The sequence below is a fragment of the Hypanus sabinus genome, chromosome 17 (assembly GCF_030144855.1).
Source record: "Hypanus sabinus isolate sHypSab1 chromosome 17, sHypSab1.hap1, whole genome shotgun sequence".
NCBI classification, from domain to species: domain Eukaryota; kingdom Metazoa; phylum Chordata; class Chondrichthyes; order Myliobatiformes; family Dasyatidae; genus Hypanus; species Hypanus sabinus.
In genome coordinates, this window is record NC_082722.1 from 6,590,245 (window position 1) to 6,616,151 (window position 25,907).

Genomic DNA, 25,907 nt, shown 5'->3' on the forward strand with positions numbered 1-25,907 from the left:
GACTCCAGGAGTTGCCGGTGCTAGGTACCACCTTCGGGACTCCGACTCCAGGAGTTGCCGGTGTTAGGTACCACCTTCGGGACTCCGACTCCAGGAGTTGCCGGTGCTAGGTACCACCTTTGGGACTCTGACTCCAGGAGTTGCCGGTGCTAGTTACCACCTTCGGGACTCCGACTCCAGGAGTTGCCGGTGTTAGGTACCACCTTCGGGACTCCGACTCCAGGAGTTGCCGGTGCTAGGTACCACCTTCGGGACTCCGACTCCAGGAGTTGCCGGTGCTAGTTACCACCTTCAGGACTCCGACTCCAGGAGTTGCCGGTGTTAGGTACCACCTTCGGGACTCCGACTCCAGGAGTTGCCGGTGCTAGGTACCACCTTCGGGACTCCGACTCCAGGAGTTGCCGGTGTTAGGTACCACCTTCGGGACTCCGACTCCAGGAGTTGCCGGTGCTAGGTATCACCTTCGGGACTCCGACTCCAGGAGTTGCCGGTGTTAGGTACCACCTTCGGGACTCCGACTCCAGGAGTTCCCGGTGCTAGGTACCACCTTCGGGACTCCGACTCCAGGAGTTGCCGGTGCTAGGTACCACCTTCGGGACTCCGACTCCAGGAGTTGCCGGTGTTAGGTACCACCTTCGGGACTCCGACTCCAGGAGTTGCCGGTGTTAGGTACCACCTTCGGGACTCCGACTCCAGGAGTTGCCGGTGTTAGGTACCACCTTCGGGACTCCGACTCCAGGAGTTGCCGGTGTTAGGTACCACCTTCGGGACTCCGACTCCAGGAGTTGCCGGTGCTAGGTATCACCTTCGGGACTCCGACTCCAGGAGTTGCCGGTGCTAGGTACCACCTTCGGGACTCCGACTCCAGGAGTTGCCGGTGCTAGTTACCACCTTCGGGACTCCGACTCCAGGAGTTGCCGGTGCTAGGTACCACCTTCAGGACTCCGACTCCAGGAGTTCCCGGTGCTAGGTACCACCTTCGGGACTCCGACTCCAGGAGTTGCCGGTGTTAGGTACCACCTTCGGGACTCCGACTCCAGGAGTTGCCGGTGCTAGGTACCACCTTCGGGACTCCGACTCCAGGAGTTGCCGGTGCTAGGTACCACCTTCGGGACTCCGACTCCAGGAGTTGCCGGTGCTAGGTACCACCTTCGGGACTCCGACTCCAGGAGTTGCCGGTGTTAGGTATCACCTTCGGGACTCCGACTCCAGGAGTTGCCGGTTCTAGGTACCACCTTCGGGACTCCGACTCCAGGAGTTGCCGGTGCTAGGTACCACCTTCGGGACTCCGACTCCAGGAGTTGCCGGTGCTAGTTACCACCTTCGGGACTCCGACTCCAGGAGTTGCCGGTGCTAGGTACCACCTTCGGGACTCCGACTCCAGGAGTTGCCGGTGTTAGGTACCACCTTCGGGACTCCGACTCCAGGAGTTGCCGGTGCTAGGTACCACCTTCGGGACTCCGACTCCAGGAGTTGCCGGTGTTAGGTACCACCTTCGGGACTCCGACTCCAGGAGTTGCCGGTGCTAGGTACCACCTTCGGGACTCCGACTCCAGGAGTTGCCGGTGTTAGGTACCACCTTCGGGACTCCGACTCCAGGAGTTGCCGGTGTTAGGTACCACCTTCGGGACTCCGACTCCAGGAGTTGCCGGTGTTAGGTACCACCTTCGGGACTCCGACTCCAGGAGTTGCCGGTGCTAGGTACCACCTTCGGGACTCCGACTCCAGGAGTTCCCGGTGCTAGGTACCACCTTCGGGACTCCGACTCCAGGAGTTGCCGGTGTTAGGTATCACCTTCGGGACTCCGACTCCAGGAGTTGCCGGTGCTAGGTACCACCTTCGGGACTCCGACTCCAGGAGTTGCCGGTGTTAGGTATCACCTTCGGGACTCCGACTCCAGGAGTTGCCGGTGTTAGGTATCACCTTCGGGACTCCGACTCCAGGAGTTGCCGGTGTTAGGTATCACCTTCGGGACTCCGACTCCAGGAGTTGCCGGTGCTAGGTACCACCTTCGGGACTCCGACTCCAGGAGTTGCAGGTGCTAGGTACCACCTTCAGGACTCCGACTCCAGGAGTTGCAGGTGCTAGTTATCACCTTCGGGACTCCGACTCCAGGAGTTGCCGGTGCTAGGTACCACCTTCGGGACTCCGACTCCAGGAGTTGCCGGTGCTAGGTACCACCTTCCGGACTCCGACTCCAGGAGTTGCCGGTGCTAGGTACCACCTTCGGGACTCCGACTCCAGGAGTTGCCGGTGCTAGGTACCACCTTCGGGACTCCGACTCCAGGAGTTGCCGGTGCTAGGTACCACCTTCGGGACTCCGACTCCAGGAGTTGCAGGTTCTAGGTACCACCTTCGGGACTCCGACTCCAGGAGTTGCCCGTGCTAGGTATCACCTTCGGGACTCCGACTCCAGGAGTTGGACTTGGTTGTCAGAGGCTGTCTGAGATGCACACCATGAAGAGCATTTGTTCAGCAATGAGAGCTCTTCCCCACTACCACCCTTCAGCTATGAATACCTTTGGAGACCTGGACTGGCCATTGAAAATCAAACCAAGCCTAGCTCTCATCCAGCCTCTAAAGAAGGGGACATGTGAGTTATCAGTTGTCGTAGGCCAGGATTTGTAAAATCAACCCTCCACACCCTGTGAGATCAATGCTGGAGGTCAACAGGTCACGCAGCATCTACAGAAGAGAATAAACCGACAATATTGTGGGCAGAGACCCTTCTTCAGGACTGGACAGGAAGGAGGAAGAATCCAGAATAAGAAGATGGGGTGGGGGAGGGAGGAGAAGAAGCTGCAGGTGAAAGGTAAGGTTGGTCTGTGGTGAGGGGGATGAAGTCAGAAGCTGGGAGGTGATAGGTGGAAGGTAAAGGTAAGGTTGGTCTGTGGTGAGGGGGATGAAGTCAGAAGCTGGGAGGTGATAGGTGGAAGGTAAAGGTAAGGTTGGTCTGTGGTGAGGGGGATGAAGTCAGAAGCTGGGAGGTGATAGGTGGAAGGTAAAGGTAAGGTTGGTCTGTGGTGAGGGGGATGAAGTCAGAAGCTGGGAGGTGATAGGTGGAAGGTAAAGGTAAGGTTGGTCTGTGGTGAGGGGGATGAAGTCAGAAGCTGGGAGGTGATAGGTGGAAGGTAAAGGTAAGGTTGGTCTGTGATGAGGGGGTGAAGTCAGAAGCTGGGAGGTGATAGGTGGAAAGGTATAGGACTGAAGAAGAATGGGAGAGGTGAGTGGACCGTGGGAGAAAGGGCACCAGATGAAAGTGATGAATAAGGCAGGAGAAGAAATGGGGTAGGATGGGAGCCAGAATGGGGAAAAGAAAAAGAGAGAAGGGGAACTGGGAGAAAAATGCCAGAAGTTAGAAAACTTGATACCATCGAGTTAGAGACTACCCAGACAGAATAAGGTGTTACTCCTCCAAGCTGAAAGTGGCAGTAGTGGAGGCCGCAGACCGACATGTTGGAATGGGAATGGGAAGCAGAACTGCAATGAGTAGCCATTGGGAAATCCTGCCCGTTGTGAACGGAGCGAAGGCTTACTCTTGATTTCCAGCATCTGCAGAATCTCTTGTGTTTCCAATCAGACCACAGGCCTTGTGCTTTTTATGATTTAATGCTTGCTTATACTGCTGGGCTGTCAGAGATACTGTATACCTCACTGGATCCAAGAGAATTTTACATAAAGCAACAGCAAATTGATGGGGTGAATCGCCTGGATCGAAGAAGGTTCTAGTAGATTGTTTCAATATTGAGTGAATCCTAAAGAGAAAGTAGGTGGGAAGTTGAATCTGAGGTGGTGCCACGTACTGACACAGAAGTCTGTAGAATTTGCACAAATGCTTCCTAACACGTTGATGTTGTTGTTGATTACAGCTGGGACCAGGCAGTCCGCCGGGTGTATGGGTCTGCAGCACAGATATGATCCTGACTGTGCCCACCTACCCAGGTAATGAGCCCAAAAGGCCACAACTAACTGCACCATTTAATTAACAAACCACATCTCAAATACAAAGAATCGCCAAGAGACAGCTTTACACACACTGTTGTCACGCTTGACCAAAGGCCTAAACCTTAACTGTGATCAGAAGCTACTGCGCATTGATATATGATACAGTCCATCGCACTGCTGTCTGGATGTGACATGCAGGACTTGCTAGATAAATCTAGCCTTAACGACTTTGGAGAGCCCGCCAAGCCAATCAGCTTCAGCTAACTCATGGGAAACAAAGAAGCATTGCTTACAAACGGAAGCTCAAAAATGGTTTCACATTGTCGTGCACGACAGTGATGAATGATTGTTCTTCTTTCATGCAAATTAAGTCATTCTGTGTGATCTACAAAACCCACTGAACTGCACACAGTGGTCTCCTGTGAGAAGGGAGTCCCATAGACCTTAAGGCCAAAACTATATGAGGGTGCACTAGAACATGTGAGGCAATTGATACATAGGATATGCATGAACAACATCTTCTGTTAATCAAGGCTTATCAGGAGCATTTGCTGCTAAAATCAAACGCACTGGCTGCACTACTTAGAGATTTGCAGTTTGCTGGGGTGGTGGGTGGAAGGCGGGAGATCGTTCTACAGCATCTGTACAGCCGGGTCTCCAGTCACTCTGCCTTCCCGGGGAGCTTGGTCATGGGGGTGCTGTACAAGCTGGTGCCACTCTGTCGGCAAGTTCTAGTTTCTAGTTGATCCCAAGTTTCAGTCAGCAATGGGACAATCCTGTTTCCAAGACCTACTTCCATCCTACACTTTTAAAGCCAGTCGCTCTAATTACTGACTTCCTGGTCTGACATAAGGACAGAAAATGCTGGAAAGACCCAGGCCCAGGATGCTCCAACAGCGAAGGGAAAGAGAGAAATACATTAGTCTCGGGAGCAGAAGTAGAGGAAGGAGTTTCTATGATAGAGTGAATTAATGAGTTGCAATTACAACACAAGAGATTCTGCAAATTTTGGAAACCTTGAGGAATACGCACAGAATGATGATTCACCTGGAAAGTTCCTGGATGGTGGGATAGAGAAAGATGAATGGGCAGAATCAGGATCAGGTTTATTGTTACCGGCATGTGTCGTGAAATCAGTTAAACTAGCAGCAGCAGTTCAGTGCAATACATGGTAATATAGAAAGAAAAATATAAATAAGCAAATCAAATACAGTAAGTATATATGTATATTAAATAGATTAAAAGTAGTGAAAAACAGAAATAATATTTTTAAAAAGTGAGGTAGTGTTCATGGGTTCAATGTCCGTTTAGGAAAAGGGCATGTCCTGGGTGGTGGGAGTCCTTAATAATGGACGCCACCTTTCTGAGGCACTGCTCCTCGAAGGTATCTTGGATACTATGGAGGCTGGTACAGAAGATGGAGCTGACTAACTTTACAACTTTCTGCAGCTTCTTTCGGTTCTGTGCAGTAGCCCCTCCATACCAGACAGTGTCAGAATGCTCTCCACGGTACCTCTGTAGAAGTTTTTGAGTGTTTTATGTAACAAACCAACTCTCTTCAAACTCTTAATGAAATATAGCCACTGTCTTGCCTTCTTTATAGCTGCATTGATATGTTGGGACCAGCTGAGATCCACAGAGATCTTGACACCCAGAAAGATGAAATTACTCACTCTCTCCATCTCTGACCCCTTTATGAGGATTGGTTCGTGTTCCCTTGTCTTACCCTTCCCGAAGTCCACACTCAACTCTTTCATCTTACTGACGTTGAGTGCCAGGTTTTTGCTGCGACACCACTCCACTCCTTGCCCCAATTCAAAACCTGAACTTGTGGATCAACTCTGTCCATTTCCATAGCTAATTTAAAACTTATAGAACGATGGTCAGTGGTCCCAATGTGCTCCTCCATTGTTGCCTCAGTCACTCGCCTTGCCCTATTGCCCAAGAGTAGTAAGAGCCTACTGCGGTGACACTCTACTTAATCAAAAATGCCACTCCCTCTCCTCCACCTCCTTTAGTCCTAAATTACCTGTACCCTGGAGATGTCTTCCTTTTTTAAAGAAAGGGGCCTCCCTTCGTCCACTATCAACTCTGCCCTCCATCGCGTCTCCTGTATTTCATGCACCTCTGCCCTCACCCCATCCCCCCGCCAGCCCACCAGGGATAGAGTCCCCCTGGTCCTCACCTATCACCCTACCAGCCTACAGATCCAACGTATAATCCTCCGTAACTTCCGCCACCTCCTACGGGATCCCACCACCAGACACATCTTCCCCTCCCCACCACTCTCGGCTTTCTGCAGGGATCGCTCCCCACGCAACTCCCTTGTCCATTCATCCCCCCCATCCCTCCCCACCGACCTCCCTCCAGGCACTCATCCCTGCAAACGGAAGTGCTACACCTGCCCCCACACTTCTTCCCTCACCACCATCCCAGGCCCCAGACAGTCCTTTCAGGTGAGGCACCACTTCACCTGCGAGTCAACTGGGGTGATATACTGTATCCGGTGCTCCCGATGTGGCCATTTATACATTGGGGAGACCCACTGCAGACTGGGAGACCGTTTCGTCGAACACCAGCGCTTAGTCCTCCAGCAGTGGCGGGATCTCCCTGTGGCCTCACACTTCAATTCCACAGACCACTCCCACTCCAACATGTCTGTCCATGGCCTCCTCTACCGTCAAGATGAGGCCACACGCAGGTCGATGGAGCAATACCTTATCTCCCGCCTAGGTAGCCTCCTGCCTGTCGGCATGAAATCCAACTCACAGACCTCCGTTGATACCCCTGCCCCCCTTACCCCCATCCCTATCTATTATTTTAGTCTGGTTCTCTTCCTCTCTTTTCTCCCCCCTCACTATAATCTACCCCCAGCCCTACCTTTCTTTCTCTTTTATTTCCCATAATTCTCTACCTTTCCCCCAGCCCATTTCCCTCCAGCCTATCACTTCCCAGCTCTCTACTTCATCCCTCCCCCCACTTCTTATCCCCTCTCCACCATCCCACGTTACTTCACTCCTGATGAAGGGTTTCGGCCGGAAACGTCGTCATTACCTCCTCCCATAGATGCTGTCTGGCCTACTGAGTTCTGCCAACATTTTGTGTGTTTATTTTTGCCCATGATGGAGCTGGCTGGGTTTATAACCCTCTGCAGCTTTTTCAGATCCTGTGCTCCACTCCCTCCATATTGCATGGGATTATCACAAGAGCTTTCCTTCTCTTCAAAACGCAGCCCTTGGGGTTAGTGTCTCATCTGATGGATAGTGCTCAACCGTTTAAATTCAATAACTCCACACAACTTAGCCTGGATTATGTGTTTAAGTACAGATCTGTGTTTCAAGTACTTATGCTACCTGTTTGATTCCATCAACCTTCACACAAACTTTCAGTTCTTCAATTTGAAGTTCAAAGTGAAATTCAGGCTCAAAGTGGTGTTGGATCTTTACTTCAATCACTCTTCTTACCCTAACTTTTGGCACAGAACAGGTAAAACTTTGTATGTTACCAGTCCTGCCACTACTGCCAACACATTGATAATGGTAACATGCTAATTAAATTTGTCAGGGTCTGTGACTAAATGCAAAGTCACATGCAGCACCACAATCTGTGGCAGCATGCTGACAATGTCCATCCTTTGTGTAATCCTCCGGAGGAACAGCACTCTGTTTAATCAGCTCTGCCTTTCCATCAGGTTGATGGGTTACATTGGATCACTGGTGCTGAGCAATGAGCTCTTGTCTCAAAAGTCCTGATTGTGTCTGTCTGACACCTTGGAGCTCGGCTGATCGCCACCGGATAGAACGAGGAGGCATGTCAGCCTTCATTATTGCCTGCTGCACTTTCTGATAACTCAGCCAATGTTTCAACTGAGAGATATGTCTGAGAGTCAGAAGAGGAGCTCAACTATTTATTTTGCAAAACAGCAGCAATTTGAAATACAAAGGTGCACTGCTCAGATATAGGTTTAGAGAATCACTGAGAATGTTACATTGAGAACGTAGAACAATACAGGCCTTTTTGCCCATGATGTCGTGCTGACTTTTTAACCTTTCCTGAGATCCAACTTTCCCAGCAGTTTACACGTTCTTTCCACAGGAGAGCAGAAAGTAAGAAAAAACATTGCTTAAAAAATATCTCTGAAGTAAATGAAAATTAATGAGGCAAAACAGGAACTATAACAGTTTAGCATTTGAAAACAACCTGATGGCCCCAAAGGAGAAAGAATCTGCTATCTGATGATATGCACGCAAACGCTTGGTTCTTGTTCTAATGCCCATTCTGTTCAGTTCTCAGTTGTGCATATAAAACTCCTTAGGGTTGGTATTGTTTGTTCTAAACTGAGGTGATCCGATGAAGAGGAAAATTAGGGTAAGGTCAATGTTTATAAGAACAGAGTGATTTAATTTCATTCTCCTCTTGAGTATAGCTGTAACCGCATGTAGCTGCATTGCTTAATTATCAGCTGCTCCTGCACCTGGGCCCTCAAAGTCTTGTCTCCATGGCCGGGGGAAAGAAGCTTATTGGTTCTTGTCAGCAACAAGGCCTACCTGCACAAGTGACTCAGAGCAACAGTTCAGGTCTTTGAAGCAAGAGAGAGTCTGGAGGCTTCCTGTATGAAGTCACAGTTGGTCAACTGTGATTTGTTTCAGCAAAATATTGAGGTAAACAGTGGTTGGACAAGTGAAGTTGCAGCCACACATCTCCGTCTAGCCTACTTGGTCTCGACCTGCAGTGCTGTTTCTGTGGAGCAAACTGTCAGATCACACAGAAATGGTGTTGCAAGTAACGAATGACTAAGACTGGTGTGCACCAGGAGACCAGCCAATTTTCAATTGATGAGATTACCAGTTAAACTACATTTTGATAACAGAATGGTGGACAGGAAGACTTAGCTAAGTAGCAGTCTAGGTCTGCTAGAATGATTATCCACCAGTCTAACGCTGTAACTCAAGTAGTGAAGTTTCTGAAGGCCAGGTGCTGTCATTGCTGCGTTCCATGTCTCTACATTGCTTTGTGGTTCCCTGTTACCACATCAGCACGATCTGCATCCCTATTTACTAGTCGACTAGGCCTCTCTATTTTTCCCCTGCGGCAGCACTTTCTCCCCATGACCCCGGTGCTCCTGCTTCCTTCCACAGCCTGCAAATGGTGTGTAGCTGAGAATCAAGAGTCTGTATGTGAGGGAGAATAGGTTCTAGGGAAATAACTGGGGAATGGGACAGATGAGAGTGATCTGAGGGATAGACAGTGAGATGAATAGCCTCTCGTGTTGTAAGAGTTAAAGAGAACTTCGAGAACAAGAAGCTATCACAATTATAACAACTTGGCTTTAACTCTCTCAATGGCAAGCATTAATTAAAGTTGTATGCTGTTTCCACACAGCTCTTCCTTGACCCATCTTTTCTTGCTCTTCGCACTCTCCAAAGTGGCTAAGTGCCCTTTACGCTCTCCAAACCTCCTTTCGCGGTTTTCAAATTACCTGTGAGATTAGTCTCTATTGGAAACACAGCAGCTATTACCATATAGCAAGACAACCAGAAATCATCTGTGAGGATGATGACCGCATCGTAAGTGTAGGATGTGTGTTTAGTGTTTGTTCAGTAGTAACAAGTGAGTAGAATGACACAGAACAGATATCTTTCTCCAGAATAGTCTGAGCAAATATTTTACATAAAACTTCAAAAAGCTGAATAATGTCTTGCTTCAGTGTCTAATTTAAAAGACAACACCTCTAATAGTGCAGCACTCTGTCAATACTGCACCATGGTATCAGACTGGACTTTGTTCCCTGGTGTATGGAATAGTACCTACTGTCAACCTTTTGACTCAGGCAAGCATACAGCCACTGAACAATAGTGGGCAGCTGGGGTCAAGTGCTGTTGAGAATAATGCAGAGTGGTGTAACCCATTGACCTACTGGCCATTCCCTTTCCAGGCCATCGCTTGCTGTAAGGCTGGCACAGGAGCACCACTGTATTCATCTGTGTGATTATTTTCTTTTTTACATTGAGTCAGCTGGGTTTTCCTAATTGTAGTTGTCCTTTTGGTGTCTTTGGAAGACCAAGGAATCATAACTTTGCAATCTGTAGATTAATGCATAAATTTCTTTCACTCTGTACCCACATCACTGCAGAAGATATTCAATATGACGATAAGACATAGGAACGGAGTTAGGTTATTTGGTCCATTGAGTCTTTTCCGCTATTCAATCATAGCTAAGATATTTTCTCTCTCAGCCCCATTCTTCCACCTTATGTCTGTAATGTTTGACATCATCACTACTTCAGAACCCACCAACCTCCACGTTAAATATACCCGATGACTTGGCCTTCACAGCCATCTGTGGCAAATGGATTCCATAGAATCATGACCCCCCCTGGCCAGTGAAATTCCTCCTCATCTGTGATCTAAAGGGACGTTCTTGAACTCTGAACTGTGATGCCCCAGGCTGTACTCGTATTGGGCTAACTGCTACGTCACTGTGGTGCCTAAATTCTGGAACACGTAGGAGCAGTGTTTGTTTCCTTTACACATGGGCTATGATCCATGAAATTTCTCTTCTAATTAGGCTCAGCCTAGTAGGTAGCCATTAATACAACATAAAAAACATCACAGGACAGTACACACCCTTCGATCCACGACCTTTTAACCTACTCTAATTTCAATCTAACCCTTCCCTCCTACACAGACCTCCATTTTCCTATCATCCACCTTCTTGTGTCCCCAACATTTCTGCTTCTGCTGCCATCCTTAGCCATCTATACACCACTGTGTAACAAATGGACCCTTTTCTCCACTCACCTTAAAATAATGCCATACTAGCCATTTCCGCCCTGGAAATAGTCTCTAAGTATCCACTCAACCTATGCCTTTTATTATCTTATACACCTCTATCAAGTCACTCTCATCCTCCACTCCAAAAAGAAAAGCCCTAGCTTACTCAATTTTTCCTCATAAGACATGTCTTTTAATCCAGATAACATCCTTCCTGAATGAGGTGACCAGAACTGAACACAGTATCCCAAGTGTATTTTAACCAGGGTATTTTAGAGTCGCAACATTACCTTTTTGGATTTCAAAGGAACCTTGGAAAGTGAGTCTAAGGGTAAGTGTCATTGAGTTGAAAGATCACGTGTGATCATATTGAATGAAGCAGCAGGTGCAAAGGGCCAAATGGCCTCCCCTTCTGTTTATGTGCTTAAAGGGGAGAAGGCTCCCAAGGCTCAGGGATTCCTGGGAGAAAGACTGAACCCCGGGGGTATGAGCGATCTACAGGTGATGTACCTGCCCTCCCCAGGGTCAGGGATTCCTGGGAGAAAGACTGAACCCCGGGGGTATGAGCGATCTACAGGTGATGTACCTGCCCTCCCCAGGCTCAGGGATTCCTGGGAGAAAGTGCACCCCAGGGGTATGAGTGATCTACAGGTGATGTACCTGCCCTCCCCAGGGTCAGGGATTCCTGGGAGAAAGTGCACCCCAGGGGTATGAGTGATCTACAGGTGATGTACCTGCCCTCCCCAGGGTCAGGGATTCCTGGGAGAAAGTGCACTCCAGGGCTGTGAGCGATCTACAGGTGATGTACCTGCCCTCCCCAGGGTCAGGGATTCCTGGGAGAAAGTGCACCCCAGGGGTATGAGTGATCTACAGGTGATGTACCTGCCCTCAGCTGACAGCAGGTACATTCCTGGGGATCCTGCAGTCATGATCCTGAATTAGCATGTCCGTCGACCATGGGAAAATGATTGAAATCTTGGACCTGACGTAGCTAAATAGTGAATAAAGTTCAGAGCAGTCAAGCAGTTTATTCATTTTGGTAGGAGACATAAGGAATCCATTTATTCCTTGTAAGACAAAATTAAATCGGACAGAGGCACAGAGACGTCTGGGGATACAGGGATAAATCACTTAAAGTAGCAATGCAAGTTGAAGAGACCGTAAAGAATGGTGAAGTTGATTTGTTGAGGAAAAGAACCATGAAGTTATATTAAAGTTATGTAAAACCTTGCTTAAACCACACTCTGGAGCACAATGTACATCCTGTCCCCAAACTCCAAGAGCTTATTAAAATCCTCTTCAAAAGATGATACTAAATGATTTATTTACAAAATAACTTGAATGAACAGGATGGAGTTTGTGGACTTAAAAGAAATGATTAGATAGTTATTTAACATTACAGTGTAATTGTAATTGGATTAAACTGTTAATTTTTCCTAACCAAGCCGCACAAAGCTAATTATTTGAGCCATTTTTCAGTGCAGACGATTTCCTGCCATCTTATGAAGGATTACAGCTTTTCTTCTGATTCTGCTTAGCATCCCTCCTGCCTTAAAACTGAGGTCTGAGTTACGCATAGAGTTGAAAGCCAACATTAGAACATATGAAATAGGAGAAGGAGAAAACACTCAGCCCCAGAGCTTGCACAACTGCGGCTGATCTGAACTCTGCATTCTTACCCACCTCTGGTAACCTTCCACTGCTCTAGTTCCAAACACTCAGCCCCAGAGTGAGAAGCCTTTACCCCTTGTTACAATCATTTCATCTCTCATTCTTCTAAACTCCAACAGGACAGACCTAGAGTTTCCAGCCTTTCCGCAGAAAGCAGCTCATCTACTCAAATCCCAAGGGTCTGTAATCGCTCACCATCTGGAGAATGTGCTTTTTAAAATGTTTCTTGCCAAAATTTTCAATGTGCTATTTATCTGCATCATATTGCTTTTGCCAGAACTCTGCTGCACATTTAACCTCTCTGTATCCTCTTCAAAATTTATATTTCTATCCTTTTTTGTGTTATGAGCATATTTAGTAACCATGCCTTCAGTGCCTTTATTCAAGCCCCAGCACCGACTACTGTGCCAGACCACTTGCAAATCAAACATAGACCCTTTCTGTTTCTTGAGAGCTAGCCAGCCTTATGTTAGTACAATATGTTACCGCCTACACCCTGAGCTATAATTATTACAATAACATAGTATCTTATCAAATCTAAGTTTATTGCATCCGTTTGCTCCCCATACCTCTGCACATGCTACTTCTATTAATTACAATAAATTAGTTAAGTGAGATTTTACAACGACAACACCATTGCTTGGTCACATTGAACTTGGGGTAATATACTATCATGGTTTGAAATTGATAGGTAGACCCAGGAACAGGAAACCGAGTAGGAATAAATGGGCCTTTCTGAGAGCAGTGAGGAATCAGTGCCTGGAACTTAGCTATTCAAGTCAGAGTGAGTTGAACTCAGATTCATTTTCCAACAGGCATTTACAGGAAAATAAGGAATACAATATAATTTATTACCATATAAAACAGGGGTTCCCAACTTTTTCTTATGCCGTGGATCAAGACCACTAAGCAAGGTGTCTGTGGACCGACCCCAGATTGGGAACCCCTACAATAAAATACAACCCAATTTCCGTTCATCAAAGGTGGGGCTGAGGTCTTTGATGGTGGATGCTGCCTTCTTGTGGCAGTGCTCCTCGTCCACCATCAACTTCGAGGTTCGACATGTTTTACAATTTGAGAGTAACGATTTTGTAATGTGTGGTTATTTGAGTTACTGCTGCCTTTCTGCCAGCTTGAGCAGATATGGCCATTTTCCTCTGACCTCTCTTATCAACAAGGTGTTTTCACCCTCAGGACTGCTGCTCACTGGATATTATTTCTGTTTCTCGCACCATTCTCTGTAACCTCTAGAGACTGTCGTGCATGAAAATCCCAGGAGATCAGCAGTTTGTCAAACCACATCATCTGGTACCAGCAATTATTCCTTGGTCAAAGTCACTTAGATCACATTTCTTCCCCATTCTGATGCTCGGTCTGAACCTCTTGACCATGTCTGCATGCGTTTATGTACTGAGTTGTTACCACATGGTTGGCTGATTAGATGTTGGCATTAATAAGCTGGTGTACTGCTGTACCTAATAAAGTGGCCACTGAGTGTATATTCACACGAGACATCCGTGATTTGGGTATGAGGAATAAACTTCATGTGACTAAGTTTGCCTGTGGTACAAATCTAGGTGGGATTGTGAGCTGTGAGGAGGATGCAAAGAGTGAATCCCAGGTAGGAATGTGGCAGATGCTCTATAATGTGGCTAAATGAGAAATTATCCATTTGTTAAGAAATAGAGAAAAGCTGTTACTGAAATTGTGATAGATTGTGAAATGTTAATACGCAGAAGGATTTGGGTGTCCTTGTACACCAGGGACTGAAAGCAAGTCTAGAGATGCAATTAGAAAGACAAATGGTATGTTGGCCTTCATTGCAGGAGGTCTTGAGTCAGGACCATGTCTTACCTCATTTAGCCAGGGGCTTTGTGACACCAACCTGGAGTGTTGTGCACTGATTTTATTTCCTTACCTCGTAAAATACAGAGAAATGCGCACTTCTGCCATCAGTCAGGAGGTATAGGATCCTTATGTCCCAGGCCAGTAGGTTCAGGAACGGTTATTACCCTGAGCTTTAGTTACCACAACTCTGAGCTGATTCCACAACCTGCAGACTCACTTTCAGTGACTCTACAAACATATTCTCAATATGCTATTTATTTATTGCTTTTATTTGCACAAATTGTCTTCTTTTGCACATTGGTTGTTTGTCGTTCTTTGTTTATTTATAGCTTCTCATAATTTCCAGAAGACTATAAGGGACATAATTTGGCTGACTGTGTCTGCTCTGCCAGTTCATCATGGCTGACACAATTTTCCTCCCGGACCCATTCTGCCTTCACTCCATATCCCTTCCTGCCCTGACCAATAAAGAACCTATCATCCTCTGTCTTAAATATACATAAAGACTTGGCTGCCACAGCTGCCTGTGTCAGAGTTCCACAGATTTCCACATTGCAAACTTTGCAACAAAGTCAGAAATTCCACCATCCAAATCATTACCATATAAAATAAAAAAATCGACCCCGTGGAACACTGCTTGTCACCAGTAGCCAACCAGAAAAGGCTCCCTTTACTTCCATTCTTTGCCTCCTGTCAATCAGCCACTGCTTTATCCTTGCTAGAATCTCTCCTGTAGTACCATGCTAGTAGCTTGTTAAGCAACCTCGTGTGTGTCACCTTTTCAAATGCCTTCTGAAAATCCAAGTATACAACATTGACCAATTCTCCTTTGTCTATCCTGCTTTTGTTATTTTTTTGAAGAAGTCCAACAAGTGTGTCAGACAAGATTTTCCTTGAGGGAACCATGCTGACTTTGGCCTATTTTGTCACGTGCCTCCAAGTACTCTGAGACGTCATCCTTAATAATCGACTCCAACATCTTCCCAACCACTGAAGTCAGGTTAACCGGCCTGTAGTTTCCTTTCTTCTGCCTCTCTCCGTTTTTGAAGAGTGGAATGACATTTTTAATTTTCCAGTCTTCTAGAACCATTCCAGAATCCAGTGATTCTTAAAAGATCATTACTAATGCCTCCACGGTCTCTTCAGCCATTTCCTTCAGTACTCTGGGCTGTAAATGGGTTGTAACTGTGCTACAAGTTCATCGACCTTATTCCGTATACTGCACATTCAAATATAACACCTTCAGTCTTTTCGATTTTGTCTCTCTTTTACGTTGCAATTCATCCGGTTGACTGCAATTTTCCCTATCACAGCTTCTCTTCACTACACATTGCCGCTGTAAACCTGCCTACCTCATCTTCAGCACTATTATCCACCTTTCCTATGAGATTTCTTGCATTGAAATGTACACAGCTCAGGACACTAGTCACACCACGCTCAATCTTTTGATTCCTGACTTTGTCTGAGGTCTTTCCAACACCTGCCTCCACAACTTCCCCACTAACCGTTCTGGTATTCTGGTTCTCATCCCCCTGCAACCCCACCGTGCAGCATCAACAAACCTACTCACTAGGATATTAGTTCCCTCCAGATCAGGTGCAAACTGTCCCTTCTGTGCAGGTCCCACCTTCCCTGGAAGAGAGCCAAATGATCCATAAATCTTATATCCTCCCTCCTACACCAACTCCTCAATAAGGTTCAATAATGTCAGAGAAATGTATTCAATATACATCCTGAAATTCTTTTTCTTCACAAACATCCATGAAACAGAGGAATGCTCCAAAGCCCTACCCCCCAGCTCCCCCTCCCACGCACACACAGTAGCAAGGCAACGATACCCCCCCACCAGCAAGAAAGGATCAGCAAGCACTCGAGTGTGCAGCAAAGCATCAGTAGTACCCCGAAGACTACTCCTTCACCCAATACCACAGGCTCGCGCTCTCCCTAATGAGGGAACAAGTAGGGTCCCTGTTTCACAGCGAGAGGGGAGACATACAAACAACTCACTGATTACAATGTTTAAAAGACTGTTGCGTCACTTTTTCCAAGCTCTGCACCCAGGGAATCAGCCCTGGAAAGGCTCGGGTCTCCGGACCCACAGCTGGCAGCTAACCGGCTGCTCCCGATGTTCTGTGTTCTCCCACAACACCTCATTCAGGGGCACCGGCCTTGAATCCGCCTGCCTCCTGAGCCATGAAAACACGGCACCCTGAAGGCACACGAGTCTTCCAGGCCGTGTCCTCGGCATATCGAAAAGCAGCCGGTCGTGAGGCCCCAAGAGCGGGTCCCATTCCCGCAGAGAACCAAAGTCAGAGAGTAACTCCAGGTCAGGGTCTTCAAAAGGACCTTGAAAGGGAAAAAAAGAGATCCCAAGAATGGAAATAGAGCTGTTTCTGAAGATGCAGGCAAAGGAGTCGTCGTTTAGCGCCCTTGCCTTTGCTCCGCCCTCCTTAGCCATGTATTAAACAGTATAATCTTCCTAGTTCTAGCCTCACTGGCACGTGGTAGCAATCCTCAGATCACACCCAGGAGGTCCTGCCCTATAACTTAGCACTTAACTCCCCGAACTCCCTGTGCAGAACCTCGTCATTCGTGCTACTCATGTCATTGGTCCCGACATGATCCACGACTTCTGGCTGTCCACCCTCCCACTTAAGAATGCTGAGGACTTAATCTGAGATGTCCTGGACAGCTGGGAGGCGACATACCATTCGGGAACCTTGTTCACGCCCACATAAACTTCAGTTCATTCCCCTAACTAACAAATCCCCTATCACCACAGCGTGCCTCTTCCCCTCCCCCTCCCCGCCTTCCCTTCTGAGTCGCAGAGGCAGACTCAGTGCCAGAGACCTAATCGCTGTAACTTTCCTCTGTTACGTCATCCTCCCCTGAGAGTGTTCAAAGTGGTGTAACTGTTGTTGAGGGGCATGGCCACAGGGGTATTCTGCACTCGCCCCTTTCCCCTTACACCTTAAGACATAGGAGCAGAATTAGGCCACTCAGCCCATCAAGTCCACCGCCATTCCATCATGGCTGATCCCAGATCCCATCCAATCCCATACACCTGCCCTCTCACCATATCCTTTGATGCCCTGACTGATCGGAAAACTATCAACTTCCCCCTTAAATATACCCATAAACTTAGCCCCCACCTCAATCTGTGGCAGAGCATTCCACAGGTTCACCACTCTCTGGCTGTCAAGGATTGCCCCTCAGTTTTTAGGCTGTAACCGTCATAGGAAGCATCCTCTCTGCATCCACATGATCTGGTTTTTTTCAGTATTTGGGAGGTTTCAATGAGATCCCTCACATTCTTCCAAATTCCAGCAAGTACAGCCCTGAAGCTGACAAACACTCCTCATATGTTAACTCCTTCTTTCCCAGATCATGAACCTCCTCTGGACTCTCTCCAATGACAACACATCCTTTCTGAGATATGGGGCCCAAAACTGTTGACAATACTCTGTGTGGCCTGACTAGTGTCCTATAAAGGCTCAGCGTTATCTCCTTTCTTTTATATTCTATTCCCCTTGAAATAAATGCCAACATTGCACTTGCCTTCTTTACCACAGTCTCAGCCTGTAAATTGACCTTCTAGCAGTCTTGCACGAGGACTCCCTTTGTCCCTCTAATGTTTGAACCTTCACCCCATTTATATAATAGTCCGCACTACTGTTCCTTTTACCAAAATGCATTATCATACATTTTCCAACACTGCATTCCATCTGTCACTTTTTTGCCCATTTATCTGTCCTGCTGCAATCACATTGCTTTCACTGCTCTATCCACCCCTCCACCTATCTTCGTATCATCCGCAAACTTTGCCACAAAGTCATTAATTCCATTATCCAAATCACTGACAATGTGAAAAGTAGCGGCCCCAATACCAAACTCTGAGCAGTTCCAACACTAATGACTAGTCACTGGCAGCCAACCAGCAAAGTCCCCCTTTATTCGCTGCCTCCTGCCTGTCAGCCCTTCCTCTATCCCTGCCAGTATCTTTCCTGTAATGCCATAGGATTTTATCTTGTTAAAGCAACTATCATATGTGGCACCTCGCTGTGAAACAGAAACACCTCTTTTTTCCTCATTAGGGAGAGAGAGCCTGTGGTATATCGAAGTCTGGGTCTTTATTGATGCTTTGCTGCATGCTTGAGTGCTCAGTGGGGGGGTGTCGATGCTTTTTTTGCTGGTGGGGGAGTGGGGATCATTGCTTGCTGCTGCTTATGTGTGAGGGGGAGCTGGGGGGGACTTCGGGGTTCTAACATTTAACAGTCATTCATTCTTTGGGGTACTCCTCTGTTTTCATGGATGGTTGTGAAGAAAAAGAATTTCAGTATGTATATGGTATGCGTCTCTCTGACATTAAATGTACCTTATCAAATGCCTTCTGAAAATCCAAGTCATAGCATCCACTGCTTCTCCTTTGTCCACCCTGCTTGTTACTTCCTCAGAGATCTCTTAATAGATTTATCGGGCAAGATTTCCCTTGACAGAAACCATGCTAATTTTGACTTACTGTATCATTAGTCTCCAAATCTCATTCTTAGTAATGAACTCCAATACTCTCCCAAACACTGTTAGGCTAACTGGCCTATAATTTCCTTTCTTTTGCCTTCCTCCTGACTGTTACCCTGTGTCCTGTACCGTGCATCCAGTTTCCTGTGTCCTATCTATCACCTGCTCAGCCTCCCAAATGATCTGGAGTGCATCCAGTTCCAGCCCAACTCCTTAATGTGGTTTGTTAGAAGCTGCAGCTGGATGCACTTCTCACAGTTGTAGTTGTCAGGGACACTGGAAGTCTCCCTGCCTTCCCACATCCTGAAAGAGGAGCAATCCACTATCCTGTCTGGCATCTCTACTGTCCTAGCTGAGCAGGTGTAAAGAAGGGAAGGAATTTAAAAAACTTAACCTCAAGCTTTTCTTTGGTTTCTCTGAGTGAAGCCTCAAAGAGCTAATGCCTCTGGATCATCACTCTGACTATCCATTCTGACACTGACCACTGTGCTTGCCCCGCCTTCCTTTAATTTGCCCTTGCTAATCAATTCCAAATGCTGATTGATTCCTGGTCAAAGCCCTTCCTCGCTGTAGCAACACACTGCTGCTTTTTGTACCCAGGCAGTGTGAAGTCCCCTGCTCTCAGAACTTCTGATGCCTGGTTGGGGGATGGTCAAAGCTCTTTATCTTCACAAATTCTATTGTATTTCGTTATCTTCCTTTAAATGCAGTCAAGAAAAATGAATCTCGTTAGTTTATGGTAACGTACTGTGATAATGAATTTATTTTGATGGTTCTGTTGAGTCTGCTCATGAGAAAAGATTGAATCTACTAGGCATTGATTAACTTGTGTTTAGAAGAATGAGAGGAGATCACAGATTTCGGTGGAACTAACAGGCTGACTACAACAGAAATGTGTCTCATGTCTGGGTGTAGAGTTGGCATGAAGTTGGAAAGAGCACAGATGGGATTTACGAGGATGTTGCTGACTCTCCAGGGACTGAGTTATGGAGAGAAGTTGAGTAGGTTGGAGCTCTTGCCTTAGAATGTAGGAGAATGAGAGATGATCTTGTAGTGTTGAATAAAATAATGAGAGACATAGATAGGGTGAATGTACAGTCTTTCCCAGAGTTAATGAATCAGGAACTAGAGGGCATAGATTTAAGGTAAGACGGGAGAGATTTAATGGGAACCTGAAGGACAACTTTTTTTACCTCCCATTTTTATTCTACCTCTTCTCCCAAGGCAGAAATGGCTAATACTAGGGGGAATTAGCCATTGATTAAGGGGGAATGTCAGAAGTAAGATTTTACTCAGAGTGTGGTGAGTGAGTGGAATGCCCTGTCGGGGACGGTGATAGAGACAGATACTTTAGAGGCATTTAAGATCTCTTAGATAAGCACATGGATGATAGAAAAATGGAGGGCTATGTAGGAGGGAAGAGTTAGATTGATATTAGAATAGGTTAAAAGGTTGGCACAACATCATGGGCCAAATGGTCTGTATTGTGCTGATGTGTTCCATGTTCTGTGTTCTAAATGAAGAAAAATTGGAGCTGATCTAATTGGAAACCCGTTTCTTCAGAATCCTTACTCAAAGGCTGTGGAGACTTTATTAACTGATTTTATTCAAGATGGAGATGACAAGATGTTTGAATATTAATAGATCCAGGCGTATGAGCAAGAAAATGATGTTGAGAGGGAAGGTCATCCATGACCTTTGTAATACCACAGCATGCTGGAGGGACCTGCTCCTCAAACAATATTAACTGAACATCTCAGGGATAACCTTTGACCTTTGGTGGTCTTATCACATCTTTGCAGTGAGGAATTACAAGTACCTCCTGAGCTGGAAGGGGTGATTGTGAATGAGAGGCTGCAATGCAGAGTAGTTTATCTATAATACTTATAAAAACAATCATTAAAGCTATTGGTGTGAAAAAAAAGTCACAAATATCCTTGAGAAAGAACAGCACTTTTAAATAACTTGATGACAGTGGAGCTTTCTTAGAAAACATTTGTGACCTTGCTGTGACCCAGATTATACAAATGCCATCTAGTACCCATACCGGCATTAACAACTCTCTCAAGAGGCTAATCTTCTCACCGAGGGTAACACTGTGCTCCTGGCTGTCAGCTCCCTGCTCTTGAGAAAAACAAGCTGTTCTCACATGGTATCTCCCTGCCTTGAAGGAAAGCAGTTTGTTCCCAAGCGACATCTCCCTGTCCTTATCAAAAAGCAATCTGTTCCCAAAGGCATCTCCCTGACCTTATGGAAGAGCAGTCTGTTCCCAAATAGCATCTCCCTGCCTTCTGACAGACCTGTTGGAATTCCTTGAACAAGCAGGATAGACAAAGGAGAATTGGTTGATGTTGTGTATTTGTATTTTCAGAAGGCCTTTGACAAGGTGCCACACATGAGGCTGCTAAACAAACTATGAGCCCAGGGTATCACAGGATAGCTAGTAATGTGGAAAAAGCAGTGGCTGATTGGCAGGAGGCAAAGAGTGGGAATAAAGGGAGCCTTTTCCGGTTGGCTGCCAGTAACTAGTGGTGTTGCACAGGGGTCTGTGTTGGGACTAATTATTTTTACACTACATGTCAATGACTTGGATGATGGGATCGATGGCTTTGTTGAGAAGGTTGCAGATGATATGAAGATAGGTGGAGGGGCAGATGGTTTTAAAGAAGAAGAGAGACCACAGAAGAACAGACAGATTGGGAGAATGGGCAAAGAAGTGGCAGATGGAATGCAGTGTTGGGAAATGTATGGTCGCACACTTTGATAGAAGAAATGGAAGGGTTGACTATTTTCTAAATGGACTGAAAATACAAAAATCTGAGGCACAAAGGGAAATGGGAGTCCTTGTGCAGGATTCCCCAAAGGTTAACTTACAAGTTGAGTCTGTGGTGAGGAAAGCAAATGTGATGTTAACATTCTTTTCAAGAGGACTAGAATATAGAAGCAAGGATGTAATGTTGAGACAGTATGAAGCACTGGTGAGGCCTCACTTGGAGTATTGTGAGCAGTTTTGGGTCCTGTATCTTAGAAGGGATGTGCTGAAACTGGAGAGGGTTGAAAGGAGTTTCATGAAAATGACTCCAGGATTGAACGACTTGACATATGAAGAGTGTTTGATGGCTCTGAGCCTGTATTCACTGGAATTCAGAAGGATGAGGTCTGACCTCATTGAAAGCCCTTGACAGAGTGGACGTGGAGAGGATGTTTCCTAAGGTGGGAGCGTTTAAGATCAGAGGACACAGCCTCAAAATAGAGGGGTGTCCTTTTAGAACAGAGATTAGGAGGAATTTCTTTAGCCAGAGAATAGTGCATCAGTAGAATTTGTTGCCACAGGCAGCTGTGGAGGCCTGGTCTTTAAGACAGAGATTGATAGATTCTGATTAGTCAGGGCATGAGGGGATATGGGGAGAAGGCAGTAGATTGGGACTGAGAGGAAAATTGGATCAGCCATGATGAAATGGTGGAACCAACTCGATGGGCCAAATGGCCTAATTCTGCTCCTATATCTTATGGTCTTTTGTCCTTGTGGAAAAGCAGTCTGCTCCTGCGTGGTGGCAATCTCTCCCCAGGTGGAATCTCTCTGCTCTTGCAGGATAGCAGCTTGCTCATGTGTCCACAGACAGAACTCTCGATTGACCTGAGAAATATTCAGTCACGTCACTGGAAGCTAATGGCAACGTTATCAGCAGCTGTGCTATGAGCCTTGACATTTTGGACCTGCTGTTTAAGCTGGCTGGTCATTGCACAGAGGATTTTCACATACATCAGCTTTTCCTTTCCGCCGTGTCATTGTAATACTGAGCTGAATCACTGAGAGCAAAACCTCATATCCAGAGATATCGGGCCATACAAAGAGGGCATGCAACCCATCAAGTCCATGCCAGCTCTCAGGAGAATCTCTCTACGACCTGTGCCCCCTGGTTCTCCCGCCATGTATCAACACCAGCAGTAATCAACTTATCAACCAGCCTTTGCGATGTGAGGAAAGCTGGAGCCCCAAGTAGTTACAGAGAGAACTTGCAAACTCCACACAGACAACTCCCAAGGTCTAAATTGTACCCAGTCTGCCTCAGTTATGGTGCTGTAGCTCCAGTCCCACAGGCTAGACTTGTTTAAGAGCTTGTTTTCAGGATCCCATCATTGGCAAGTGCAGAGCTCGAGGCCTAGAGTCTGAGTTCTTGTCCAGGGTCCTCTTTTGTCATCGTCGGCGAGTCTTGGGTTCATACCAAAGATCAAAGCCTAAAATGTGATCGGTAGTCCATTTCAAAGCCCAAAGTTCAATCGTTAGTCCAGAATGAACCCTGAACTTCTAGCGGAAGTGCAGAATGGCTGGAGCCCTTAGTCTGAAGATCTCTGTGAGTCTGCTGGAGAAGTCCAAGGCTCAATGTCTGCAAGTCCGTGTATGTTAAAGTCCTGGGGTTGAAGGACTGTGTGTGTACGTTGGTGGGTAGAAGGAAGAAATAGGGCTTGTTTTGCTCTTGTTGTGTTCTGTGAAGCTCTGCTGAGCATGGTGGGCTTGCTTTGTTGGAACGGGAACGTTCCCAGCACATCCTTGGTTAACACAAATAACACATTTCACTGTGTGTTTCGATGTAAGCACGATAGGTGAATCTGAATCTACCTGTAGCCCCGCATATCGACTCGGTTTCCCTTCAGTCTCTCTGCAGCCTGCACACGTGTCTGTACACGGAAGGTATCATGAGCCGGCTCTGCATGGTATGAGGCACAACAGTGCAATGTCTTCTTCCTCCCTTGCTTCTGGAAATGCTTCTCCCACATCTGGTAAGAGCTATGTAGGTATTTAAGATAGTGCAATGGAAAGCTTAATAAAAAGAACATGTATGGCACTTTCAGGAGGTGTGCCTGGGAATGTACTGTTCTCTATATATAGGACATCTATTGACACTGGGGAAGGAGGGAGACACGTTACCTACAGGTACGTGCTTAACCTCTATCTCAGTAGCATTCTCAGCTAGTCTGGAGCTGACTGCTTGTGTGTGACCCCTTAAGGAGGAAGACTCTATCCCTTAGGCCAGTGAGGCTTTGGGGGGGTTGGGGGGGTGTAGGACACAGAGGAGCAAACACGAGGAAATCTGCAGATGCTGGAAATTCAAACAACACACACAAAATGCTGGTGGAACACAGCAGGCCAGGCAGCATCAATAAGGAGAAGCACTGTCGACGTTTCGGGCCGAGACCCTTCGTCCTGCTGTGTTCCACCAGCATTGTGTGTGTGTGTGTGAGACACAGAGGAGAAGTCTAAATGATACACTGTACATGGCTAAGTGTTAAATTGAGAAAACTCACTTACCAAGCAGTTATTATGTGCTGGCAAACAAGAGAAAATCTGCAGGTGCTAGAAATCCAAAGCAACACACACTCAGTGCTGGAGGAAGTCAGCAGGCCATTATTATGTGCTTTTTCTCGTTGGCCACTTCCTGTAACCTCCTCCTTACTTTTCAGGGCATATTCATAGAGGACATGTGTCTTTCTCTTGTTCTTATTCCAATAATCTGAAGATCTATATAAAATTGGGACACCCTCCTTCCCTTGCATTCCCTCCCATGCACCTATTTCACTGGACTGCTGCCTCAGTGCAGATGCTCCCATTAAGTGCAGGAGGCCTAATGTCAGTGTAGGACACTGAAAGGCCTGAATAGAGTGGATGTGGAGAGCCTGTTAGTAGGAGAGTCTAGCATATGATGGCAGAGCCTCAGAATAAAAGGATGTCTGTTTAGAACTGGGATCAGGAAGAATTTCTTTAGCCAGAGGGTGGTGAATCTAAAATTTGTTGCCACAGTGAGCTGTGGAGGCCAAGTCATTGGGTGCACATAAAGAAGAGATTGCTAAATTCTTGGTTGGTAAAGGGGGTAAGGGTAACAGAGAGAATGCGAGAGACTGGTATTGAAAACTATGAAAATGGACATGGGAGATCCAGTGGATGTAGTGTACCAGGACTTCCAGAAAGCTTTTGATAAAGTCCCACATAGGAGATTAGTGGGCAAAATTAGGGCACATGGTATTGGGGGCAGAGTACTGACATGGATTGAAAATTGACTGGCTGACAGGAAACAAAGAGTAGTGATTAATGGGTCCCTTTCGGAATGGCAGGCTGTGACCAGTGGGGTACCGCAAGGTTCGGTGCTGGGACCACAGCTGTTTACAATATACATTAATGATTTAGATGAAGGAATTAAAAGTAACATTAGCAAATTTGCCGATGACACAAAGCTGGGTGGCAGTGTGAAATGTCAGGAGGATGTTATAAGAATGCAGGGTGACTTGGACAGGTTGGGTGAATGAGCAAATGTATGGCAGATGCAGTTTAATGTGGATAATTGTGAGGTTATCCACTTTGGTGGCAAGAACAGGAAGGCAGATTACTATCTAAATGGAGTCAAGTTAGGAAAAGGGGAAGTACAAGGAGATCTAGGTGTTCTTGTACATCAGTCAATGAAAACAAGCATGCAGGTACAGCAGGCAGTGAAGAAAGCTAATGGCATGCTGGCTTTTATAACAAGAGGAATTGAGTATAGGAGTAAAGAGGTCCTTCTGCAGCTGTACAAGGGCCCTGGTGAGACCCCACCTGGAGTATTGTGTGCAGTTTTGGTCTCCAAATTTGAGGAAGGACATTCTTGCTATTGAGGGAGTGCAGCGTAGGTTCACGAGGTTAATTCCTGGGATGGCGGGACTGTCATATGTTGAAAGATTGGAGCGACTGGGCTTGTATACACTGGAATTTAGAAGGATGGGAAGGGATCTGATTGAAACATATAAGATTATTAAGGGATTGGACACACTGGAGGCAGGAAGCATGTTCCCGCTGATGGGTGAGTCCAGAACTAGAGGCCAAAGTTTAAGAATAAGGGGTAGGCCATTTAGAACAGAGATGCGGAAAAACTTTTTCACCTCGAGAGTGGTGGATATGTGGAATGCTCTGCCCCAGAAGGCAGTGGAGGCCAAGTCTCTGGATGCATTCAAGAGAGAGTTAGATAGAGGTCTTATAGATAGCGGGGTCAAGGGATATGGGGAGAGGGCAGGAACGGGGTACTGATTGTGAATAATCAGCCATGATCACAGTGAATGGCAGTGCTGGCTAGAAGAGCCGAATGGCCTACCCCTGCACCTACTGTCTATTGCCTATTGAGAAA

The 25,907-nt window shown here is 46.6% G+C and overlaps 1 protein-coding gene across 2 annotated transcripts in view; it reads left to right on the forward strand.

The window, feature by feature from the left end:
• LOC132406671 (L-fucose kinase) overlaps window positions 1-25,907 on the forward strand; it is a 359,123-nt gene that overhangs the window by 239,750 nt on the left and 93,466 nt on the right. For both annotated transcript variants that reach the window (XR_009516220.1, XM_059992500.1), the window contains exon 6: window positions 3,870-3,942. Coding sequence is in view for 1 of the 2 variants with exons in the window: in XM_059992500.1 (XP_059848483.1) it covers window positions 3,870-3,942 (73 nt within the window). In the remaining variant the exon portion in view is untranslated. The remainder of the gene's footprint in view (window positions 1-3,869; window positions 3,943-25,907) is intronic.